Source organism: Hermetia illucens, chromosome 4 (assembly GCF_905115235.1).
Source record: "Hermetia illucens chromosome 4, iHerIll2.2.curated.20191125, whole genome shotgun sequence".
NCBI lineage: Eukaryota > Metazoa > Arthropoda > Insecta > Diptera > Stratiomyidae > Hermetia > Hermetia illucens.
This window is the reverse complement of record NC_051852.1, coordinates 27,162,053-27,187,844: the sequence shown is the minus strand read 5'-3', so window position 1 is coordinate 27,187,844 and position 25,792 is coordinate 27,162,053. Positions and strand designations below refer to the sequence as shown.

The window sequence follows — 25,792 nt, the reverse complement described above, 5'->3', positions numbered from 1 at the left end:
CTCACAACTCATTTCCCGGGGTCCTACCCTACGGCGGGTGACGACAATATTCTGCGTGACACCCCAACAACGAATAAAAGGGGAAGAAAGGAGAACTGCGAACTAGGAAAAGAAGTATGATGAGAACTTAGGCTAAGGTGGGCAGTGGGAACGTTTAAATCACTGAAATCACCCGGAATAGAAGGCATTTTCCCAGCACTAATTCAGAGAGGCCTAGGAATCATCTTAGTCTCTTCTGAGGATGGTAAGGGGGAGCATAGCACTGGGTTATATACCAAGGGTCTTTATTCCGAAAGCGGGCAAAACGGATCCTTTTCACCCTAAATCTTTCAGACCAATTTGCCTAACATCGTTCGTACTCAAAACGGTGGAGAAGGTCATAGACAAATTTATTTGAACTAACGTTCTAAAGCGTAATCCCCAATCAGTGTCAACACACTTACCGGGCAGGGCAGGACGGTCAACTGAAACTGCTCTGTATCTGAAATAATAAAACTATTCGCTAATGGAGAATTTTATTTAAGATTGTCCACAGGGCGAGGTACTATCGCCGCTTATGTGGGTTATGGTAGTGGACGAACTCCTGGACGCGTTAACAAATACTGGAAAACAGTTTCAGGGTTATGCGGACGCCATTGTTTTAATCTATAGGGGCAAATATGAAAAAAGCTTATGTAATAGAATCCAAACTGGACTAAGGGTTACAGTGCCTGGTGCAGGAAGGTGAGACTGCGGATCAATCCAGCCAAAATCACCATAGTACCATTTACTGGAAGACGTAAGCTTGATCGCCTGAGAGCCATATGGTTACATAACATGGAGGTGAAACGAGAAACAGAGGTCAAGTGTTTGGGAATTACGCTAGACCAAAAATTACTCTGGAAGACGCATGTCGGAAAGCCACGAGGGTTCTTGTAGGTCCATAGCAGGAAAAAAATGGGGTTGCAGTCCGAAGATACAACTTTGGATATATACCGCAATAGCAAGATCAATGATTACCTATGTTGCGGTACTCTGGGCAGAAAGAACCGAACTCAGCACACAAGCCACGGAATTGCCCAAACTCCAAAGACTGGTTTGCGTATGTATCAATGGGGTAATGAGGACATGCCCAACGGCATCCCTGGAGGCCCTTCTGGGATTAACCCTTCACCATCAGGATGACCGGTAGTATCAGTGAGGCTGGGAGCTGCCTAAATCGAAGGAAAATTGATATTCTTTCTAGGCGTTATCCCGAATTACTGATTCCAAGGGATAAGATGACAACGAGGTTTCATTTTGATAAGAAGTTTGAAACATGTTGGAGTAACAAGGCAAACTGGGAGAGCGTGGTTGCGACATACGGCTTAAACCAGCAACTGATTACTTGGTATACTGACGGATTCCTCACAGCAGAGGGAGCGGGTGCCCGTGTCATTGGTCCAAGGAAAATGTACTTCGAACCAATGGGCAGGTACACTAGCATATTCCAGGCGAGAATATACGCCATAGACAGATGTGCCACCTTTAATATGCTATTCTCATCGATAGTCAAGCAGCAACCAGGTAAACTCTAAACTGGTATGGGAATTCCTTGAGAAACTGAATACACTCGGCTCGTCCAACAAAGTCTGGATACTTTGGGCTCCAGACCATGCTGGGTGGGAAAGCAATGAGGCAGCAGACGAACTAGCTAAGAAGGGAGCAGGGACGCCTTTACACGGGCCAGAACTCTTCTGTGGAATCGGAAATGGTTTCATGGCTATGGCATTAAAAAATGAAGAGAAACGGTTGAGAGAACTATACTGGGTGGGCCTACCAGGAATGGAGCAGTCCAGGGTGCTTCTTGGGGGATACAAACCCATGCGCACAATGGATTGCTTATACCTCACCAAAAAAAACCTCCGAATCATAATGGGAATTCTCACTAGTCACTGTCCGTTAAACTATCACCTAGGGAACCTGCTGCCTGCAGGTTTTGTGCGGAGTGTGATGAAACTTCTGTACACGTCCTGAGACAGTGTCCGGCACTTGCAGGCATCTGGGAGAACACTTAATACCAGATGCAAAGTTGAAAGATCTGAAAGTAGGGAATATACTAAAGTTCCTGACGGTTATAGGCTTACTTGAGATACTATGATTAATAGCTACACTATAACCAGCAAAAGTGGCACAATAGTTCTTTAAGAGGGATTTGTTATCGTGACGTGGATGTCTGATACCAGTCGGGGGGTCAAACCAGGGTAATCATCTCGGGTGACCGCAATGCTGACCACATTGACCCCTACTGCGTACTGTAGTGTATTGTTATGGTCTTGAATGAAGTTGTTTAACACACTATAGGGCCCTGATCCAATATGGATTATTGCGCCAACGATTATTATTATTATTAATCAATAAACGATAAAGATATATTTTAGGTGGGGGAAGTTGTATTCAGAAGAAGTACCTTATTTGGGCAGAAGTTGTTCAAGTTTACAAGATCACAATACGACCTGTGCTACTGTACGGTTGTGAAGGGTGGACTTAACGCAGACGTTAGAAATGTCCATCTACACATTCGAACGTAAAGTTCGAATACTTGGACCGGTAAAAGCTGGAGCTGGCTGACGAATTACATACAACCATGAGTTGTACAAGCTTGTGGGCCGGTTACGCAGAACGGATGGATGATAAGCGAATACCTAACAGGGTATTCAAAGACACACCCGAAGGACGCTACCCAGTGGGCCGATTTGGCCTGTCACGCCAAAAATTTCTTGGGAAATCCCTTTTAGTTCACAATTTGATGAAAAGAAGACCAGACAGACCCTGGCTCAGATAAATCATTTGCTTAGGCCTGGATGCTAGGCACCTACCTGAATTCGTGGGCCTTGGCGTAGAACCGGGAAGTATGGATATTAATAAAGCAAGTCTAGTCTGGAGACCGGTTGTTGTTGATGATGATGAGTTCACCGAACACATTAAAAATCACTGTGTTACAAATAATTAAAAAAATGAAAGACCAAAGAATTGTTTTCCCTAAAATATGCGAGAACCACTTTTGTTGTATTGTTCAAAAAGGGAGGTTTAGAGGAGGAGAGACAAAAATTCACATCCAAACTTCTCATAATTTCGCCCAATATTTAACACATTTTCCAAGTTTGTTCAATTATTTATTGTATATCGTCACTGTTTGAGTCCATATAAAAATATCTAGTACATTCGAAACATGAATTCGTCTATAGTGAAATGCAGTAGACACTACCATGATTTCGCTTTTTTTTTGGATAAGTTCAGTTTCTTTAAAAACATCATGTGCAAATGCCAGAATATCGACAAAAAACTGTTTTCAACGCTTGGTTCCAGGTAGACATAGAAAAAGCATTTATGAAAGACAATCCAGAAACACTGGCTTTGATAAAGAAAATGTACGTTCATCCTTACTAAATTTAAATAAGCACCATGACATACGAAATCTACTAAAATCCAAAACATTGTCAGTACATGAATCGAATCACCATATAAAAATGTTTCTTGTTCTGTTACTGTTGGCTCATACGAAATATTTTGACTAAATACTAAAACTATAATTAAAAAAGGTACATAAATCACCGCTTAAATTAATTACACTATAAAACTAATGTTATGCAAATTGGAAAAAGTTTGCTGAATGAAACTATCATAAAGTACAACTCCCTTAACGAATATTTAGCTTTCTCATGACATCCCAGTATCATCACTAATATTTTCGATTTTTAAATTATAGGATACGCATCAGTGAATTATCAACTATTATTCCATCGCAACGTCGCTGCTATTATCACTGTATGATTGGTAATGAGAATGTTGGGTGTTGCTTGTTGCAATCAAAAACGGTTGAAGATTATAATTGAAGTCGTTTTGCGGGGAAAAAGTATCGTCATGTATTTTCTTGCGCTTCAGTTGCGCACTTCGAAGTTCACGTGAGCAACTGTGACCGCGCGATTGAGCACGTTCAACTTGTAAAATTGGCTCATATTCGTAAAGTTGACTAATAAAAAATGGTTCGAGTTCAGCCTTCTTGAAAATGCTCTTAACACGTTGAAAAGCATCACTGAAAATGAATATAGGAGAAGAATAGGAATTTACTACTTCGTTCAGGAAGTATTGTTCGCATTTAGTTTGTTTCTAATCCTTAAAAAATGTGATATTTGTATAAAGGCAAAACTAAACTCTACGTAACTACGTTAGAAAATAAATTTGTACTCACTTAAAATTGATATTATTTTTGTACATTAAATATCCAATCACAATTGTCAAACATTTCTGATCATTAAATTGATCAATAACCAAAATAGCACCACCGTTCTGTAGTGCTTTGTCAATAAATTTCACAGCTTTATAGCAATTGGGAAGAACTGTTGTCAAAAACGACTCCTCGCCGAAATTCAATTCTAACGTATTAACTGGTGCATTTTTACTAGTCTTCTGTGTTTCATATAAAAATGATTGTTTATTGGTTGAGATGATCGATGAATCTGTTAATCTATCGTTCACTGTAGATGACGATATATCCGATGGAGCTGCATAGTCTTTTCTGGCTGCCTCTAATCTCTGTGTAATATGTCTGTCGATGTTGATTATATGTGTAAATCCGTGCGATTGAAGACGATCTGGTGTCCAGAAATTATTCGATTTTGAGAAGTGGATGCCCGGTATTATTTTCTCGATGAGTATTTCATTTGAATTTGTGAGATTATTTGCTAACGCGGATACGGTTAATGGTGGAGCTGATAGTAAACGATTTTGTGTTAACGGCAGTGCTGGCAGTGACTGGAAATGGAAATAAGAATTGAATTAGTCTTCTGAATATGGAAATTTACTTTTCTAATCGGAATTTATACAATTAATTTGTTTATATGGTAAACATGAAAATTTCATTGTTGAAGGCAAGAAATCAAAACTCTATCTATCCTATATGTGAAGTCATTACAATGTGCAGTTCCGCAATTACATTTTCAATTATTTTCATGCGCTCCAGAGCTCTTTCAGCCGCTTTGAAGAATACCCAAAGATCTCTCTCATTGTTCTACTCAAGCTAGTTACCGTTTTTGGATCTTCAAAGCCGTCATTTCCTTCCCCAAAAGTGAATGAGTGGAGATCTTTATCAAACAGTATGGTGGTAGGGATCGTAAGGCCCCAATTTCACTCATTCACATATAATTCGATTTTTATAAGGAGAGTCCAATTTGTATCCTGAGTATGTGATGGTAAGGGACGATTGTTTTTAAAGCCGTAATAAAGTTCTTTCTACTAGTTAAACTGCTGATGATCATGAATATGAAATCTAACGTCAAGACCGTTAATCGCATCATTGATGATTTTTTATACAACCTGCAAGTTTTTTCGCAATACAGCTTGTGCTATTTGCACTAGACTGCTTAACGATTTCCGAATGTAATTCCAATTTATTTAAAAGGAAAAACACGTTGAGACCAGAGCACGGAGTAATCACAAATTTCAAATGACGTCGTTATGAATTGAAACTTTTATTTAAACAATCGAAAATTAATTACGAATGAAAAATCCACTAATTGGAACGAAAGAGTTTAAATTATCAAAAACTGCATCGCTAGACAACCGACTATCCAAAGGTTAGAGGCAGAAGAGAACGATCCGTCTCCATGTGGTTCTCTCTGCCCCCAACTCATGGCACACTTTCCTCGCTAGTCCTCCACTCCCGTGGCGAGCTCTACAAAGTGGAAAGTGCCGCGCCATCTATTTGTTCGCATTCGCAACATTCGAAATAAATTTTGAATGCTGCGAATCCTGTCGCGCCACAAGCTTTTAATAATAACAATAAATAATCGTTGGCGCGAAAATCCAATAGGATTTGGACCTTGAATAGTGTTAGAGCAGTTTATTTAAAATCGTAACGCTACACTATGTAGGCAACGTAGTCAGCATTGCGCTGCAGTTACTCACTACTAAGATTTTTACACCAACAATACCAAAGTTTTCAGTCTTGTTTGTCAGTCTTCCTTTCTGCATTAACAGGCAGAACAGCGAGCATGTCGATCAATTTGTCTATCTTAATATCGTCATTCCTGGCGATGGTGGCACCAAACTCAACATCACCTGATGCTTTAAAAGCGTTCGATCCTCCTTCACTGTTTTGTTTATAATTTGAAAATTGAGACTCCTCAACTCCAATAGAAAGTTTAGGTTGTTTCGCGTTGATGTTCTCTTTGTGTTGTTATATACAATAGAAGCACCAAAATGAAAGTGACCGCCACTGTTACTCGAACGTTTCAAGTTTTCGTCAACATTTGCTTCTACCGTGTCATCGGGGTACTCTGGTTCGCCACAATTCCAAACGAATAACTGCGTCGGCACACGGGCCAAATACCAATCGACGTTCTGATTAGAAGGCGAAAATGGCACAGGAAAAATCACTCTTTAAGAAAGGGAACAATTCCATGCTATGTCATGCAGTGGAATCCATCATCTAAAAACCAGCTTAAAAACAAGTGACGCAGAACAATAAAAGAGGAATGTATGCTTCACGGGAAGACTCGGAGAGAGCTCAAGCACATTTCGCTGAAGTGACAACCATGGCGAAATCGATCACTGATAAATGTTCAAACATGGCATCCAACTAATCTTTCGCCGGATAAGATTTATGCTTTTTTATATTACTTTGGAAGTTTCTTCATCAAGTAGACTTCATGGTCCACCAAACAGTCGCTGGACGCATCTCAATATTCGCGCGTTCTATGTCAATAGCACACAAGCCGAAACAAATCGATCTCAAATGTCGCGTGAATGACCGTATCACAAGGATTGCTCCTCGACAGGTTCATTACTTTATTCGCAGCTCTGAAAGTTCAAGTCATTCCAATACAATCGCGCCGGTTGAAATTAGCATTCTAGTAGGAATTTAGAATATTTTCTTAATTTTTGGTTCTTAACACTGGCCGACTATAAAAGACAATTAACAGCGCTTCGGAGTAATTCATTCATCATATTTGAAATAAGAACTTCCGCGATCGACACGGGATTGCACTGACCCTAGAAAAACTGCGAGAGGATCCGATGCTAAAATTTGTCTAAGTCTCGAACTTGAAGTAAAGATGGCTTGATGCCCTGGATTGAAATTTGAGAATTTTTTGCCTTCCCAACAAATTAGATCTATGATCGAGGCAAGAAACGGGACAAAGACCGTTACCTTATTTTTGGTGTCTTAATAATCGTTTAACATGCAGATATGAAACAAAACAACACTCTTATTCAAATTAAGTATGATGCATGTATAAATCTCATAATTATTTCTTGATCTATTTTCGTGAATAAAAGCATTGTTTTTTGGCGAAAAAAAAAATACTGTTGGAAGCCAAGGCTTGGCTTGATAAATATTATTCAGAGTTTGCATCAGGAAAATCAACTGTTGGGAAGTGGTTTACTAGGTTTAAACGAGGCGAAATGAGTACTGAGGACGATGCACGCAATGGGACCCCAAGGGGAATGTTACCGACGAAAAGATTAAAAAAAAAGGTACACAAAATAATTTTGGATGACCACAAAGTAAATCGAGATAGCTGAGGTTCTAAAGATATCAAAGGAACGTGTTGGACATATTGCTTCCGTTAAACGATGTCCTGCAGTAACTACCGTTGCCGTAGGAGGCCGCAGCATGGTTCCTCCAACTCCAGGCCCGATTCACTTTGACCGGAGTTACAGAGGATGCCGTTTGTTTAAATTACGTGTTGGTCGGGTTGTACGAGGGGCAGTTGGGCTTGTCTTCAACGTCCCCGGGGACTGCTCTTATAGGCGGTTAAAAGACCATCTCGTAAGACGCCTGTCAGTAAGTGAGACAGCTAAATTTAACCGCTTACTGACAGAGTTAACGCTGGGTGACCGTCTACGATCTTTGTCGCTGCAGAGGCTTCCGGAGAGCACACAGGCTATTCTGACGTATGCGGATTCGGGGTATCTGGATACGTTAGCTGTCATCACGGACAAACTCGATTCAGTTAATTCTTCGTCGATCCGCACGTATCATTACAGGAAAGTAGAGTTGAGATTAGCACTTCGACGAACGTTTTCTTGGTGCTTCAAAATCGCGGACATCAGTATACCCACCTTATGTGCCGATTTCCTGTACCACTATGTTTTGCTAGTGGATATCCATAATAGGTCCCCCATTGACTCCACAACTTCTCTTAGGTCATCTCATCCTGTTCACTCAGCACTCTTTCCATTGTTTTTAAAGATGTCCCATTTTTGCAAAATGCAAATTTCTACAATCGCACATGAGATTTCTCGGCCCACTGATGGGTCTTGAAGGACCCAGTCAAGGTGCAAGCGATTTCGAGCTTCCTGCTTCCGAAAACTGTTAAGGATCTGAGCAGGTTCTGAGGCATGTTAAACTTCTATCAATGTTTCTCAAGGCCGTTCACCATCAATCGATCCTTAACGCCTTCTTGTTTGGGCCGAAAATCAAAGCCTGCCGTTTGAATGTGCGGTTTCCAGATGCTACACTTTTGGCAGTCCCTCAGCAAGATGCACCCCTAGCGGTATTCGTTAATGCCTCAGACATTGCCGTAGGTACTGTACTTCACCAAAAAGTGAATCAAATCCGGCAGCCGTTGAGCTTCTTCTCCAAACAGTTCAATCCCCCTCAACGGAAGTACAACATCTATGATCGTGAGTTACTTGTTGCGTACCTCTTAATTGAATATTTGTGGTAGACCCTTGATGGCAGGCCGTTCACATTATTCACATATCATAAGCCACTCACTACTTTGAAAAAAAAAAAAAAATCCCGACAAAGCGTGCACTTGCCAACTTCGGCACGTTTTATCAGCCAGTTCACATGTTGTAGAGGACAAGATCCCGCCACCGTTGATTTTCCGACAATCGCAGAGGCGAGAAATGCGACGCAGTTCTTCATTACCAACACCGAATATACAGGGAGTTTCCTATCTTTGGCTCAACATCCAGTATATACTGCAAGACTTCAAGCAAGGGACCAAGTCCATATATTCTGGCCGATTTCTGAAAGAAAATATGTCACGTCGTTCACCACCTGGCGCACCCAGGCATTGGGAAGACGCATCGGTTAGTCACCGCGCAGTATTTCTGGTCGCCCATGAACAAGGACTTTAATTCTTGATTCAGACAGTGCATCGCTACGCTACCGTCCAATGTTTTGCTTAAAAGGTGACACAGGACGCTGAAGGCCACTATAGTGGCCCAACAGAACCTCTCTTGGTCGCAGGTCCTGCCACTCGTTCTTCTTGGCCTCAGAACAGCCAATCGCGAAGAGTTTGCTGTAAGTCTCATGGAGCTGATATACGGGGAGAATCTGAGACTCCCCAGCGACCCTGTTCTTGACATCAGATCGGGACTTGACGCTACCGGTCTATTGCGTCTGCTCAAGGACGCAATGCTAAAATTGAAGCCGTCACCACCCGTCAACCACGCGAAAACCGTAACTGACGTGCCCCGGGTTTTGAGCTGGGGTGGAATGCTGTGGCGGAGCGAACAATTTACGTGGCGCATGCGCGCATTACCCCTATAATCGTGGTATCGCCCTGGAAAGCAACTATATAGAATAATTAAATTAAATTTTATTAAAAATTGCCTTTTCTGCCCAACTGGTATGTTCTTAGAATATCATTTTCCCCCCATCTCTACCAGGGAACTAGACTAAACTAGAGGAATCTAATACCTACATCCACCATATACAATACCAATCTCCATATAAATTTCCCTAAAATTCGACACTTACCAACAAGGATTGCAAGTAGTAAAAATAACAGTATGCATGCGGAAAACCGGTTCTTGCAGGTAAAGAATTTTGCAGAAGATTATCCCGAGGAGCAAATCCCAGGTAGCGATTGCTGCGAAACGCTATGGGACAGCAAAGAAAAGTGGTAGGCAAATGAACTGGTTCTTAAGACAAATATGAACCCGCCAACTCGTCTTGAATATTGTTGTTGTACCCTGCATCCCTCTCATCAACAACAGTGTCGACTGATTCGATTTTTGTATGCTTCCCATTTGAACAGGATACAATCGACTCGATTTGGTCGCTGTGGTTGCCGTAGTTTGTTGGCGGGAAATTCATCAAAACAACATTCACTTTTAATTGCAGAAGTTCTACTTACCCGAACCCGGCCGGATAATTGCATGAACCGACCCAAAGTAGGAAAGCCATAACTTACTCTAATTCTGAAGTAGTGTAACTGGGCCTTTTCCTTTTTGGAGCAGGATCCAAGGGAGATCAAGATCTCCTTAAAATTTTATAAGTCTATATTGGGAGTTTTCGCGGTCCGGGGGGTATCACCTCACTTCCTAACCCGCTTTTCCCCCTTCTGTACTTTTACCTCATAACATTTTGTATGCATCTCAAGGGAAATCTAAGAAAGAGCCGTTCAACAAAATCTATCAATCAAATCGGAAAATTCATCCTAATCCGCATAAATGCCTCGTCCTTTTCCCGGCAAATCCTGTAGACGCTCACGGTCCGACGAACGAAAAAAATAGGCCGCCAACTCCGCGTCTCGGGCCAAATGCATCAAATGCCAAATAAACTCGAAAGGAAGAAGACACTTATTGGGCGCCACATGTTAGTAAACAGTAAACAAACAAATTCGTTTGCCGCCATTTCCGCGAGCAGTAGTTTCTCCCCTAAAGCCTCGGCACGTATCAAGTCGTGCACTCAAGCCACACACAAATGTCAATTGGTTGAGAGAATTTTCGTTTTCGTGGTTTTCGTCTGGCTACGCTACATTTTCATTGACCTACATATAAAATGCAACTAATTGCCGGATAACCGCTACACATTAATTTCATGATCTAAATAATGCACTCGAAGGTCACTTTGACTTGAGAAATGCGAATGGATTGCACGAAATCCTGTTTTGGCGCTCACAAAACCGTCTAACCTCAAATGCACTAAACAAAAAACTATTTGCGCCGGATTTACGGCAAAAACAAAATACTTTCATTACCATTTGGGTTTCCGACGTATTAGGCCCGTCTGGAAGCATTTTCGAGTCGGTATTTTGTACGTTCAACGCCAAATAACACGATTTTCCACTCAATGTTCACTACACGGCTAACAAAACTTTCAGACCAATCTCGCGAAACAACTTTTCTCAATGCAGTCAATAATTATTCGCAGGGTGCTTATGAAGAGTTCCTTCGAATGGTGAGAAATCAAACTCCACAATTTGAAATTCACCACGTTGCGACCGGTTTACGGTTTGTCACCTGCGTAGTATCTTTCTAGTTGAATCACTATTAACTGGATTCGGCTGTAATTTTTCAGATAATTATAATTTTCAATTCTTTTAAACTCTATGAAAAGCTTTTTTCTTTGCTAATGAACAAAAGATCAATAAGTCGACATTTTTCTATATTTAGAATTGACAGTTGAATATGGCAATGCCATAATTTGACAGCCACTTTTAAAGTGTGTACGAAAATAAATCATTCACTGTCAATAGAAACAAGTTGTTTACGGCTGACTTATAAACAAATTGCTTGAGAAATGGAAAAACAGGAGACGCAAACAACCGGGAATCCACGCCGAAAGATCCTTCACATGGCTATCTCCAGCATATTAATGGAGAAAGGTTTCGAATCAGCCGAGAAAGCCTGTGTCGAAACCTTAACTGAAATGTTGCAAAGTTGTAAGTGTTTTTATTCGCAGGACCTACTCAAATGAATCAGTTGTTACTATTCTTAATTAATATCCTTTTTTAGTGCTCGTAGAGATTGGACAATCGTCACGTAATTACTGTGAACTTTCAGGACGCACTACGCCAGTGATTGGGGATGTAGTTGTTGCTTTAATCAACATGGGGATTTCTCTACAAGGAATAGATTCTTTTGGAAAGCGTGACAGTAGGCATATAATTCCTACACCACAGCAGGCATCACAGCAGAAACAATTGAATCTGTTACAGGCCGGAACGAAGAATGCACATCCACCGCATATTCCGAATTATCTTCCTGCATTGCCCGACCCTCATGCTTACATACGAACTCCGGTAAGTTTCTCGTTCTGAATATACAGATAAGTGTTTAGATTCTTCCCTTTTGACGATTTTAAGGAAGTAAAACAATTTAAAAGTTTAATTCGAAACCTTTCACAATCTTTGCATACAAGATCGCTCTGGGATTTCCTATGGTTGCAAGCATAACACATCAACCACTTCTACTCGCATGAGTCCTGTCGGCTCAGAATTTTAGCGCCAGTCCGTAGCATTCGCGAAGGCAGGCAGCTCTCTCGCACTGCAGCCAGGAATCTTTCTGAGGTCCCCAAAGAATGGTTTACACAGTGTCCGTAGCCTGACTCTACCTAGAGCTGGGTAATTGTAGAGGAAGTGCCTGAAGATTTCCCCCTTTTTCCGCAGCTATGGTGATGTGAATTTTAGGGTATGCCGAGTCTGGTGGCATGGTCCCCTATGAGCCAGTGCCTCGTGCAGTCCGCCGTAATTTTGAATGCATTTACACGGGTGTGGGACAGGAGCTCTCGTGATCGGGCTATGTTATAAGCGGATCAAATCCTAAATCCTCCTCCATCCATCTAAGGCCCGCGACTGCTAAGTAGTATGAGTAGATTCCGCCCTTGACAGTCGCCAGCGGGACACCAACTTTACCCGCCGAAGGACTGCTAAGAGTAGGGCCTCGCTTGGCCAATTCGCAGCCAGTTCATTTTCCTCTATGTTCCTACGCCCGGGAACCCAGAGGAGGGTGATTTTGAGCGTGCCGCCCAGACTGTTCAGCGCGTTTCTGCACTGATCCACCAGCCTGGAGGATATCGGAGCTGAGTACAAAGTGTTAATGGTCACTTGGCTGTCGGTCAGAATGGCTATGTTACGCTTGGGGTTCAGATCATCTTCCAGCTATCGACAGACTTCCATACACTGTGTGCATTCGAGAACACCCCTGCACCGACCACACAGACCACCTTTGATCGATCAGTGACGAATACTGTATCATAACCTTGCAAGACGCCGCCGGTCTTCCACTCTGCCCTGGTTGGAAAATCCAGTTCTCGTAAAGTTCAGCTTGTTTGTGACATAGTCCGTGGGGAATGCCCAGATTTCCCGAGGTACTTCGTCTAAGATGTTACTGTGGCCGTAGGGCTTCGTTGCTCAGCATCCGGACTCACGTAGTTTGATGGCACTGCACGCTGCAACGTATTTAATATGGAGGTCTAGAAAAAGAAGATGCAGAAGTACCTTGAGAGCATCTGCCGGGCAGGACTGCAGAACCCCAGTAGCACCTGCACACGCGGTTCTTTGAATCATATTAACCTTCGGTCTATTGTACTTTTTGTTCAAAGCTTGCTACGGAGCAGGAAAGTTTGGCTGTTTGTTTGGGGTTCCTTCTCCTTGATAACAATCCAGTCGTCTATGATAATCCTGCAGTTTTGAAAGCGCAGGGATTGGACCAACTTGTCCTTATCCATGCGGACCTTCGGCAACCAGATGCGAGCGACCGGACTCCTGGGAATCTCGTCGTAGAGGATGACTTTGAACTTTACGTCCCCCCAGCTGCTGCTGATCGTAGCGGCGCACGAACTGAGAAATTCCCTGGTCCTCGCAAGCTATAAAGTGGAACGCACGGACCACCTGAGAGGAATCAAAGCAGGGGATGGATCACATGTGTTTGCCTTTGGCATCCAAGAGATGCTCAATGACCATCTCCGACAGACTGGCTAGTTTGCCGCTAACGAAATTACCATCCGCCAGTGCCACACGTAAGTGGCGCCTGGCCATGTCGCTGAAGGGTTTCGCAGTTAGTGGCTCTTGTTCCTACTTGCTTTTCTCCGGATATTGTTTAGCATCCGAGCTCTTGCCTACTCTGCTCCGATTGTGATCTTGTTCGAATTCGTCTTGAGATCGAATGCTTTGTGAGCGGTGGGCTTCACCTTTTGCTCGTCTGCTGTTGTATTTCTCAACAATCGCCTTTCATGCCCGCTCGTCGACAGTATCGGCCCCTTATTTTTATCATAGCAATCCTGCTGAGAAATATGGATGACCTTCTGGTACTGGCTCTTGAGCAGGACACCAGTGGACCTTTCCAGTGACCTACGTCAGTCTTTACTTTTCAGGAATCCCCCGACGTCGAGGGTTTCAGGTTAGGAGTACTAAGTCTGTTGCTCGTTACAGCTAGATTGATGGCAATGAATTCCAGGCTGGAAACCACTAGTTCGCCTGCCACCTCGCTCCGAGAGGTCCCTATGGTTGGTTTCAGCTCAGCGGTGCTACGGCTGGCACCGTGTGTGCTGCTCCCGACGGCTACTGTCTTTTGACTGGATGCCAGCAGCTCGTCCTCCGATGATGCGCCTGGCATCACCACCTCTCCTTCGGTTTCGGTCGTCGTTTTTTTTTTTTTTTTTTTTTAAAGTTGAGTCCATGTCTTGGTCCCACGAGCCAGGCCACCAGAGTAAGGGTCTTATTTGAAACTGAAGGTGCCCAAGGCTTTCATAGTTCGCATACTAAAGACCAGCAGACAAACAGATCCTCATCAGTTGGATGAGCCTACTCCCGGCCCGACCCTATGCACTCTTGGCCCGTCCGAAGACGGTTTCCAGCGGCTACCGCGAGGAGGTCGTGTGAGGACTTGCCGAATTATGCAACTTTAACCTGGAGCATAATCAGACCGCACCGCTGGACGGCTTCATATTTATTGAACGTTTAAGTTCAAAATCAGATTTCAATTAGGACGAAAAAAAATAATTCCAACAACATTCCTTAGAAAGCTTCGGGAAAGCAATTATTTAAAGAAAAAATCTCTAAGGCGGATTTTCGAATGAAAAATATAAAAACTATCATTTTGCAGTTTTGTGATTTGCATGGGTTCACCAAGGAGTCATTAATTGTTCATATTATTCAGTGCAGATCGTAGTCACTATCGAAAGCGTATATTGCGATGAAGCAAACTTAAACTCTAAAGTCTTCCCCCCATTGTAGTTCTGTGATGTAATATTCCATTGCAGATGCTAGTGATAGAACTTAAGACCTTTAAGGATAGAAGTAGCAACAGGATTATGCTGGATGGCAAGGAATCTAACAATAGAGTATAACTCGCTTAGTGACTTGAAGGCAATGATTCGCCAAATTGTAAATTGTAATTTAGAAGCGAGAAGAAGGTACGTAACACGGAATTATAAGAAGCGTCGCAGGAAGTGGAAGGAATCAGAAGGTATAGATAAGTGGACCCGGGAAAGGCAAGACTTTTGCGATAATTACTGTGAAGAAAGCGAACTGATAAGTAGAAGAATTCAGTTATGATGTTAACTAAATTAGACAAAGTGGACAAAGCCGGAAGAAAATGAAATTGGAGTACCTGGAGAAATGGGCACGATTCGGAACACCAGACAGATAGCGAAGATTCTTGTTCGAGACGAACAAGTTTAGGCGGTGTGTAGTGTGACGAAAATCACTTTGGGAAACTATGTGTGATGTCAATGTAAATCGTAGCAATGACCATTAGCCAGGACATCAAATTTGTGTAACAGTAGGGCGAATATTTAGTTAGGATGATTGTTTACAGATGACTCTAATTCCAGTAAGAAGACCTTATCAAAGGCACAAAGTAGTTTTCTACCAAAGTCCTTGCATTCATTCCCACGTAGTCAGTCTAGTTTCAGAGTTAGAACACATCCCGTCTCTTGTAAGTATAAATATATAATTATGCAGTTTGGTTGTATAATTTAGTGTAAAATTGACGCTTATATTAAAGTTATAGAACGGGATTTTGCTTAGTGCTACGCAATCCAGTGATACAAGTACGCAAAGCAAGAACGTAACAATATTATTCTTGTATTTGCACGGTCTCCTATACAACTTAATGGACTATAACAACACAGTCTAATGTATGTAGGGAGTCCTCTTTCAGCTCCATTGTTTAAGCTTCCTTAATCGCAGCAATTTTCGTCCTACCTGAGACATCATATCAATTCTCAAAGGATTTCTAAATATCAGGACAAACAACGGTACATTTTCAAAATTTGAAGGATACGATACGAACGATATAATTGAATATACTTTATAATGTTTTTCATAAAAAGGTTTTTAGTATGATTGAGGAGGGCTAGGTAACTTAAGCTGATTTTCACGTCTTTTTTGAAGGGAGTTTTTTGTAGGAAAATAAAAATTAATCATCTGTCATTCTGGTCGGAACTACTAAAGTTAAATTTCATGAATAAATAACAAAATGACGGACTTTGAAAAAAAATTTTTTATTCTAACAAAGAAGGAGTTGTAAAATTAAAAGTTAAAGGTTAAAAAATTTCTCGGTAGTTCCGACGAACTATAAGTGTGTAGAGTAGCCTGTTAAAATTTGAAAGCAATCGATTCGGAAGAAAACAAGTCAGGCCTCACGTTGACTAGAAAAACATTGTTTTGAGGAAAAATTATTTAAATTTCAACAACAGATTTTTATAAGTAAACTTATACTTACGTTAATCATCTATACCTGGAGCGTATAATATGCCTTAATCCTCTTCATAGGCATCATTTTCCGCTCTTTTTGGGCTTCTTTCGATGACATCGCTGTGGCATTTTCCGCTTTTGCTATCTGAGATTTATTGTAGGATTTTGCAAAAGCGACAGCGGCCCGTACGCTGAAAGTAAAGTCCATGAATTCTAAAATTTTTAGTATTGGGAAAAATTAGTTCGTTAACTATACATGCTGCAGTGAATGCAGCAATTTCTAACGTTTTTTGCATACAAAAATATGCTTTGATACAAAACTTCATACACAATGGTTGAAAGCTTCGTTGTTATTCTGCATGTTTCTTCCTAAACATCTTTCCAAAAGATCATCTGATGACAAATCTTCGGATATTGGTTTCAGAAGATTTGCAGTGTCTTTATCGAAAGCATGTAGATGAACAGACGTATCTTCTTGATCATTAGATTTTAATCTTTGGTACTGGCACTAGGATCCAGCATCCTCTGGGCAATAAGAATGCTGGGGCTCTTCATCAGTTGATACTGAATACTTTGCCCATACAGCTTTTCTCATATTTTAAACAGAGCCTGAAGGAATATTGCATAAGCAAGGAAGTTATATCGACTATTCAACTGTATTTAAGTATTAAGTGTGCGGATAGTTGAGTGGTTAGAGCACAAGGCTGACGTCGGATACCAGTTGACTCAGCTGTGCATGAGTACCTGAGTCAAATCAGGGTAATAATCTCGGGCGAGTACAATGCTGACCACATTGCCTCTTACAGTGTACTACTGTAGTGTACCGTTACGGTCTTCAATGAAGAATTCTACAAACTCCAAGGTCGTGATCCAATATGGAATGTTGCGTCAACGATTATTATTATTATTTAAGTATTACCCATTTACTCGGTCTTATTTCTGCTTCCCAATGAATTAGATTTTAGTGAATTTCCTTGTTACCAGCCATGCTTGGTATCACCTTTGGCGGAATCGGAGAAAAATCTTATTCCTTGATAATTCCCATATTAACCAACATCTCATTTCGTGAAAAAAAAATATTATCAATTCATAATTTTTCTTTCTTTTTAAAGACTCATAAACAACCTGTCACGGAGTACGAAGCTATCCGAGAGAAAGCAGCAAATCAAAAAAGGGATATTGAGCGAGCTTTAACAAAATTTCTTGCAAAAACCAGCGAAACAGAAAGCCTGTTTGACACAGAGGATAATATGTTTCCATGTAAATATGATTTTTTTCAAAATGGCGCAATATTTAGTCGTTAATAATACTGAAAAGGACACTATAAGGTACAAGTGTGATTGAAGATGAATAATCTTAGTGCAATTTTCACACCCTGATGTCTCCACATTTGAAATAAAACTTCCGACTGTATTGTTTTTCCTGAACAAGCTCTAGTTTGGGCCAAAACATCACAAGTAAAATAAATTTTAAATGCATTGCGGCCAGAAGCTTTATTTTAGTTTAAAAATGTACTTTATAAAATCATGGTTTACATTGATCTAATTTGATTTACTTTCTCAATATGTATGTATACCTTTGAATAATCTTTTATCGTTACCTATTTTACAGTGATAGCTGCAAAACCTTCCTTCCCCTCATATCTGGCTGCATTGAATCCAACAGATCAAGTATTTGATTTTGATGAGCTCGAATATCACTACCAAGTAGCGAATCGAACGGAAGACGTGACAACCAAGGGTAAGAAATTGGTCACATCATACAATTTCATAAATTTCATCATAAATCAATCATTTCAGCTGAGAACGAGAACGAGAGTGGCAACGAAGAAGACGGTGACGAACCAAAACAAGAAAAGGAAGAGCCCAATATAAAAATTGAACCAGAGATAGTACCCATAAAGAATAATTCATCCACAAACAATGCAATACTGAATAATCCAAACATAGATAATCCATATTTGAGAGCAGCAACATTACCTAAGAAGCCCAAAACTGAGCCGTCAAGTAGTTTTAATATATAAAGTTTACATTTATATTTATTAATAAATAATATTTTTTTTCGTAAAAGATTTTATTTTTATTTGGCGGACAACTTTGCTCAAATAAAATACTTGATGTAATGGTAATTAGGACAGGAGGCCAGCTTCTCGATCCGAATGAAGAAGTATGCCTTGGGATATTATTATCTAAGGGTTATCAACGTTGGCAATCACCAAGCGGATTTAAAAATGGAAGAATCTGCATATTCTTACCCTTTGTGTAGGAATTGTTTAGCGGAATTTGACTTACGAGCATTTAAGTTTCTTTAAGTACTGCCGTGATATTTCATTTTAAAATTATATAGATATATATTTCTCCATATATATCCAAAAGAAGAAGAAGTCGATGTAAGGTTTATTTCCAATATACATGCATGGGGTATAAGGCCCTCCACACACGAGTCGACTGTTTTGCAACTTGAATTGCAAAATGATTTCTCAATAGTTGCTTGTGCAACTGGTTTGTAATCAGTTTACGTTCCCTGTCCGCAGACGGGAGCAACTGAACCTGGATCAGTTGATATGTGTGAAGATACCTAGTGCAGTTAGCAGCGTAACGGCGTTGCGGAAAGTAGTTTTTGCACCATGTCAAGTACTATTTCTGATGAAGAAGATTTGATTGACTGATTGACTACTTACAGTACCGCAGAGTACGAAGAGAATATTGGCGTCATCTTTACATAGAGAGAAATATCAAGTGTAGGCTATTCATAGCAGCGGAACAACTGAATCATTTTACAGAATGTCTAAAGATTTGTACCTACATTTGGTAAATATGGTGGCTCCTTCTATTTAGAAGATGGACCCAAATATTAGAGAATGTGTGACTGCGGAAAGGCAAATTTTAATGACTTTGAGCTAAGTAAACTTTATTTAGTATTGAGTTAACAAACATTTCTTTGTAATAAACCACTGGTTGGTATCGAAGACTTCGTATAACAGTTGTGCTGTTGATGTCAACAAACAATGCTTTTCCATTAACACGCTATTTAATGAGACCCTATCCAAAAAGAAGCCTAGAAAATGTGAAAAGGAATTTCAATTAGCCTTTGGAATGGCAGCAGAAAAGTTCGTGGTATTAAATGGGTCTATACGTTGCAGAAATGCAAAAGGAGTAGATGACATTGTAAAAGCGGGATACGTCCTTCACAATTATGTACGTAAACGAGAGGGGATTAACTACAGGGCCACACACACCGACACAGGTGATGCTAAGGACACAGGTCAGGTTAGCGTGGTGGCGGAAATGCCTGGGACCATGCCAAGATAACTTGTAATACACGAGAGTTCTTCACCCCACCAATTCGATATCCCTAAAAGATGTCTGGCGTCCTGACCTACACCATCGCTCCATCTTAGGCAGGGTCTGCCTCGTCTTCTTTTTCTACCATAGATATTGCCCTTATAGACTTTTCGGGCTGGATCATCCTCATCCATACGGATTAAGTGACCCGCCCACCGTAGCCTATTGAGCCGGATTTTATCCACAACTTGACGGTCATGATATCGCTCATAGATTTCGTCGTAATGTAGGCTACGGAATCGTCTATCTTCATGTAGGGGGCCAAAAATTCTTCGGGGGATTCTTCTCTTGGACGCGGCCAAGAGTTCGCAATGCTTCTTGCTAAGAACCCAAGTCTCCGAGGAATACATGAGGACTGGCAAGATCATTGTCTTGTACAATATGGGCTTTGACCCTATGGTGACAATATCCATATCGTGTTTCTTCATCTCTTGTACGAGATCTATATTTGAATTTTGCAAGTCCGCGGCTGAAACCGTTTTGTGACTGGCAAGCGTGTTTCACATAACTATTTGGAAACTGATTACAAATCAGTTTTGTTTTAGTCGACCCATCTGTGGTTTCCCATTTCCACATAAATGCATAATCAAGGCAGGGCCGCAGAGATCCTGTCCCGGGTTGAAAACTATTTAGACCTGCTATTATCCCTTTATTTCATTGAAATCTCTACGCTGCGCTCTTGAAAAACCCGGGATCAGAAAAAACCCCTTTTCCTTTCACCCATCGAGTCCGTCTGTTAGTTCTCCTTTGGATTTACAGAAAGTTTACAGACCAGCTGTGTGTAGAACATATCTATACATACATAACACTAGGTACATTGAGGGCAAAAAGTGTCTGCACATCTTGTACACATGTACATGGCATGTATCGGCCACTAAATATGTCAAAATAGTTTGTTTACTTCTGCTCATCAGAGGCGTTTTGATTTCTGTTTAATTCTTTCGTTCTTCATAACAAACTTATAGTAATTGAGTTGTGGATTAGGCAGAATGAGCCACTCTTCATTCTCCAACATATGTCGAGCATGCAAATTCCAAAATTCAACATTTTTTAAGATCTTTAATCAAAGCAGTGAGAATTCAGTTCAAATATCAACAATGTTTTCATCTATCTCTACTCTCAATATCGACCCCAATGATCAACTTCCCGACTTAATTTGTCCAAGCTGCTATAGTATACTCTTAAGGGCTTATGAATTCCAAGAAATGTGCATTAATTCTGATAAAGAAATGCGTGCCGAACTAGCAAGGATTTCTGAAATAAGCGAATGCCAACCGTTTAATGAACCATTCAAGGACGATCCACCAGAAGCGAATTCGATGTTCATGCATGATGGACAGGAGGTAGTAAATTAGTTTAAAATAGAATTATTTAAGTAATTGGTAAAGAACTTGTGGCACAGCAGGGAGAAACTTTTGATGCAACGAGCTCGAGTATTAAGGGTGGTGAAAATGTTACGTTCGAGAATGCGTCCGGAGACAAAAGTTCCATTGAAACTATCAAAGAGACCCTCGTAAGTGAAAGGTAATATTTGAAACTATTTATATATATATTTATATATAATATGGTTGAACCTACGTAAACATGGTACCATATTTCGAATATTATTATTATCATTCAACCAAGTGCATGGAACTACATTCCATTTTGGAAAGGTGGTAGTAGCGCAGCTCAACTGAAGTGTCCATCGATACGCACGTACGCCACGGGGCTATTTAGTTCATAAACATGAGCTAGGTCCTTAGCACTCAGATTCCTCCTTACAAAAGTGAGGGAAAAGTGTAAGAAGAATTGGTTTTTCCATTTCCCTTTTCTGAGTTCTACTTATGTTATTCTACACTTCAAGACGGGAGGTATTCTCTGGTATATCTTCTGGTAGTTTTTTTTCGTACGTTTTGATATTGCATTTTTTATCGTTTTCAAGACCGCTTCTGATAGCATAGCCAGAGCAAAGCTGTAATCGACCATGAGAGAATTCTGTATCCCGACAAAATTGATAAGACTAAATAGGCTGACCTTGACCAATATGCGAGGCCAGATAAAAGCAGCAGGATCACTCTCGAGACGATTCGACATAAACATCGGTTTAAGACAAGGAGATGCCCTATCGTGCACCCTTTTTAAACTGGCTATGGAAAAAGTGATCTGTGATGCAGATGTTATCGTAAGAGGCACCATCCTCTTCAAATCCACCCAACTACTGGCCTACGCTGACGTTGTTGACATTATGGGAAGAACAACCCGGACTGTATAGTCTATCTTCATCCAGATCGAGCAGGCGGCGCAAGATCTTGGGCTGCACATTATTGAAGGCAAGACGAAGTACGTGGTGGCAACTTCAACACCAAAAACCAAAGAACCAACATCATCGAATCGCACTGGTCAAACGAGAACAGTAAAGATAGGAGACTACAACTTTGAGACCATTAAAAATTTTTCCTATCTATGGACGAAAATCATAACCGATAACAGCTACGAAGATGAAATCCGCGCACGATTGTTAGCAGCCAACAGAGTCCGAATAATTTTTGGCCCCCTACATAGGGATAGGTGATTCCGTAGCCTATTCCGCTTCTATGTTTCCTCTAGTATATTCAGCTGGATATTTTCCGTGTACTTGTTCTCCAAATAAGTTTACCTGGCGTAGTCAAGAGGACCCAACGAAATTTTTATTTTCAGTATGCGAAGTCTAATCGAATTAAGTGAATAATTCAAGAGGGGAGCCCGTATAATTTTTTGAATTTGGTTGGGAAATTTAAAGTTCCGTGGCAAATAGCGAAAAATAACTCCACCTAGCGCGAAGCCCTTTTGTTAGCGAAAAAACCAATGATATTTCCCCTTATGTATTTGCTAGTGCAATGACAGAGGTGCAAACTAGAGTATGGTTTGATTGAAAGTAAAAAAGAAACAAATGACAATAAGGAAGTGAAAGCTACGTAGAGATTTCCGAGCAATTAAAAATAGGCAAGAATCTCTAAATGATGGCCTTCACAATATCTCTTGGAGTGAGTTGTGTTGTTGTTGTGTGAGTGTTCAACAGCCACCAAAAACAACTAACGTCGCTTTGGGGTTACGAAAGCAAGGTTGTGAGATCAGTGCTATAAACCGCTATGATCGTCTCCGATATGAAGACATTCGTGGCACTAACATCGTCGCGAAGCTACGACATAAGCTTCGATGCTAAAATCTTTTCACCTCCTCTGATGATAACTTAATAGTTACACTAAACCTGATCCTCCAAGTCGTTATAAATGACCCAAAGGCTGCAAACATGATCGCCATGTTGCTCGCTCTCTATGGTTCTGAGTACTGGCCGATTATAAAATAAACGGCGCCCCACGGTAATGGAAAGGAAGATGTTATGTTGGACCAGTGGCATAACACCCCATGATTATATCCGAAATGAGGACATGCGCGATCGATATGAGATTGCACTAATTGTGGAAAAATTTTGCTGGTATAGACATGTAATTTACATTGACTAGAATGGTTTGTACATCAAAGTCGATGAGAATAGACCGAAAAGCTGGTCAAAACAACGTTGGTTTGATGCGGTAGATAGTGATTTGAAAGCGCGACTCTATGCAAATTAGGCCTTTGACCGAGCAAAATGACGAAACCGATGAAGATGAGCCGATCCCGCTTCCGAACGGGATAAAGTCTGAAAAAGAAGCTACAAGAAATAGCCATATATCGACACGCTAGCTGTTCATTTAAAAGCCTTTACACTGGGCCAACCTTGGAATCGAGAGAAGTTGATAAGGAAGTTGATAAGGATGTCAGCTCAAGGGGCGTTAATAATATGAAAGTTAATGATATAAACTTCCAAGAAAAGTGACTGGAATGATGGATATTCTATAGGCTTTTTCCTTGCAAGTTATTTGGTTTACATAATCGTTCAGCTCACTTAGGGATAGCTTTGCTCCGTCGGTTTACATTTCGTTGATACTTCAAACCAAGTTCGTCTTCCTTAATTTAACAATCTAAATCTAATCTAATTGCATTTGGCCAACTATTAATAATTGTATGATATATGTTGAATTTTCTTCTTTAACAGCTTACTGAAAAAGCCTCGACATATCTGTAAAATATGCAATCGACAATGGAGGACAGAATCAAGCTTTTATCGACATTTGAAAACTCATGGGGTCAAGACGGAAGACAACTCACAAGAACAACCAAAAATTACTAATACATCATATGAAGATTCAAATATGTGTGACATAGAAGTTAAATTAGAACGCAATGAGTATTCAGAAGAATTCAAGAACCAAGATTTTGCAGCACCTAAATTGGAGAAACGCGACCACCATTCGGAAAATAAACGATATTCATGCGATTCGTGTCCAAAGACATTTTCCCAGCTCAATGTATTAACGCGTCATCGGAAAACTCATGGCGAAACTAGAAATTTTCAATGCAATAAATGCGATAGAACATTTTTACTTCAAGTTCAATTGGATGAACATTTGAATTGTCACAACGGCCTTAGGCCCCATGTCTGCCCTATTTGCCATAAAGGTAAGATATATTTATTTGCCTAGAACTTTCAGTTATTGTTTCCCGTTTTACCATATTAGGTTTTCAGCAATCATGTACGCTCAAAGATCACATTAGGACACATAACGGCGAAACACCTTTTCTGTGTCCGGAATGCGGGAAAGCTTTCAACAATAGCAGCAACTTGAGACAGCATTTACTACGCCATAGTGGCGTGAAACCATTTGCATGTCCTGAATGTCCTAGTCGTTTCACAACTAAAGGTGGCCTGAAATCTCACATGACAACGCATTCAAATGAAAAGCCGTTTCGCTGTGATCAGTGTGATGCGAAGTTTACTAAACCATATTCGCTGAGTAAACACAAACGCATTCACACTGGTGAGAGACCTTATTCCTGTGAGGTTTGTTCTATGAGGTATGTTTTTGAAACAATTGCTAAATTTTAGGTTTTCATTTGCAAAGAAAACTGATAAACCATCAAATTATAGATTTAATTCAAATGATCATGTTAAACGACACATGCGAACACACACCGGTGAAAAGCCATATAGTTGCAAGTTTTGTGACAGAACCTTTGCTCAAAGTAATGATTTGGTAAAGCATATGCGAAGTCATGTTGGCGAGAAAACTTATGCATGTCAAGAATGTCCGGAGGCTTTTCGGTTAAATAGTGAATTACGTGCTCATATGCGAGAACATTTTAAACAGCGTAAGGAGGATGTGGTTTATGCTGATATGAAATCAAATTTGCAAGATAGTGATACAACACTGCACAGTACAACTGAATTTCAGGATTTGAGGAAAGTCCGTGCGAGGTAGTATTTATGATATCATAGTGGTTCGTAATGCTTGAAATTGCCTCTCTTTTTTAGTAGATTTCTTTTTATTTAGTAATAATAGGAATACCAAATATAAATGAAGATAATAAAAATATATTTGTATCAAATTTTTCAAGGTTTGTTTTTAAATGCTTTGCTATTGATGAATTAGGTAGAAAATTAAAACCTGTCAAGGCAAAATTATCTGATGACTCAAATTACAGTTAACTGCAAAAAATTTGTTCAAGTTTTATGTACAACAGATAAAAAAGTTAGTCTCCCTTCGGTTTATAGCTTTCTTCGATCTGAGCTGGTATCATCATGTTCAGCTTCAGTGTTTAGTTATAATACGTTGCTCGTCTCGTCAAGTTATGAAATTTGCAATGAACACTGTGATTGAGGATTTTCCAAATCATCATTCGAGTTGACTTCCAATTTAGGCATCGTTAAAAGTCGTATGTCCGGATAGCTGAGTGGTTAAGGAACAATGCTATCGTACGGAAGGCGCGGTTCAAATCTCACTGGTCGCAGTGGACTCAGCTGTGAATGAGTACCTGAGTCAAATCAGAGTAATAATCTCAGGCGGGCGCAATGCTGATCACATTGCGTCCTATAGGGTACTGTAATCTTGTAGTGTACCGCTATGGTCTTGAATGAAATACTCTAACACACTTCAAGGCCCTAATCCATTTGGATTGTTGCACCAACGATTATTATTATTATTAAGA

At 40.5% G+C, this 25,792-nt stretch overlaps 3 protein-coding genes across 4 annotated transcripts in view; 2 read left to right on the top strand and 1 right to left on the bottom strand.

Moving 5' to 3' along the window:
- Window positions 1–3,113: 3,113 nt before the first annotated feature.
- Window positions 3,114–11,124, bottom strand: LOC119653779. 2 transcript variants are annotated; one of them, XM_038058782.1, is made up of 3 exons: window positions 10,959–11,124; window positions 4,211–4,773; window positions 3,114–4,054 (listed from the first exon to the last, which is right to left on the bottom strand). In XM_038058782.1, the coding sequence occupies exons 1-3, from the start codon at window positions 10,995–10,997 to the stop codon at window positions 3,754–3,756; spliced, it is 903 nt and encodes a 300-aa protein (XP_037914710.1). In that variant the 5' UTR covers window positions 10,998–11,124; the 3' UTR covers window positions 3,114–3,753. The 2 variants fall into 2 exon arrangements, with proteins under 2 accessions (XP_037914710.1, XP_037914709.1); XM_038058781.1 differs by lacking the exon at window positions 10,959–11,124 and adding an exon at window positions 10,753–10,871.
- A 289-nt stretch (window positions 11,125–11,413) lies between these two features.
- Window positions 11,414–18,457, top strand: LOC119653777 (transcription initiation factor TFIID subunit 8). Its single transcript, XM_038058779.1, has 5 exons — window positions 11,414–11,642; window positions 11,716–12,002; window positions 17,513–17,660; window positions 18,012–18,140; window positions 18,200–18,457. Exons 1-5 carry the CDS (start codon window positions 11,501–11,503, stop codon window positions 18,421–18,423), a joined length of 930 nt encoding a protein of 309 aa, XP_037914707.1. The 5' UTR covers window positions 11,414–11,500; the 3' UTR covers window positions 18,424–18,457.
- Window positions 18,458–20,636: 2,179 nt separating this feature from the next.
- LOC119653404 overlaps window positions 20,637–25,792 on the top strand; it is a 42,998-nt gene continuing 37,842 nt past the window's right edge. The window contains exons 1-5 of the mRNA XM_038057968.1: window positions 20,637–21,087; window positions 21,147–21,268; window positions 23,802–24,265; window positions 24,325–24,661; window positions 24,735–25,061. Coding sequence (XP_037913896.1) covers window positions 20,734–21,087; window positions 21,147–21,268; window positions 23,802–24,265; window positions 24,325–24,661; window positions 24,735–25,061 — 1,604 coding nt within the window. The 5' untranslated portion in view covers window positions 20,637–20,733. The remainder of the gene's footprint in view (window positions 21,088–21,146; window positions 21,269–23,801; window positions 24,266–24,324; window positions 24,662–24,734; window positions 25,062–25,792) is intronic.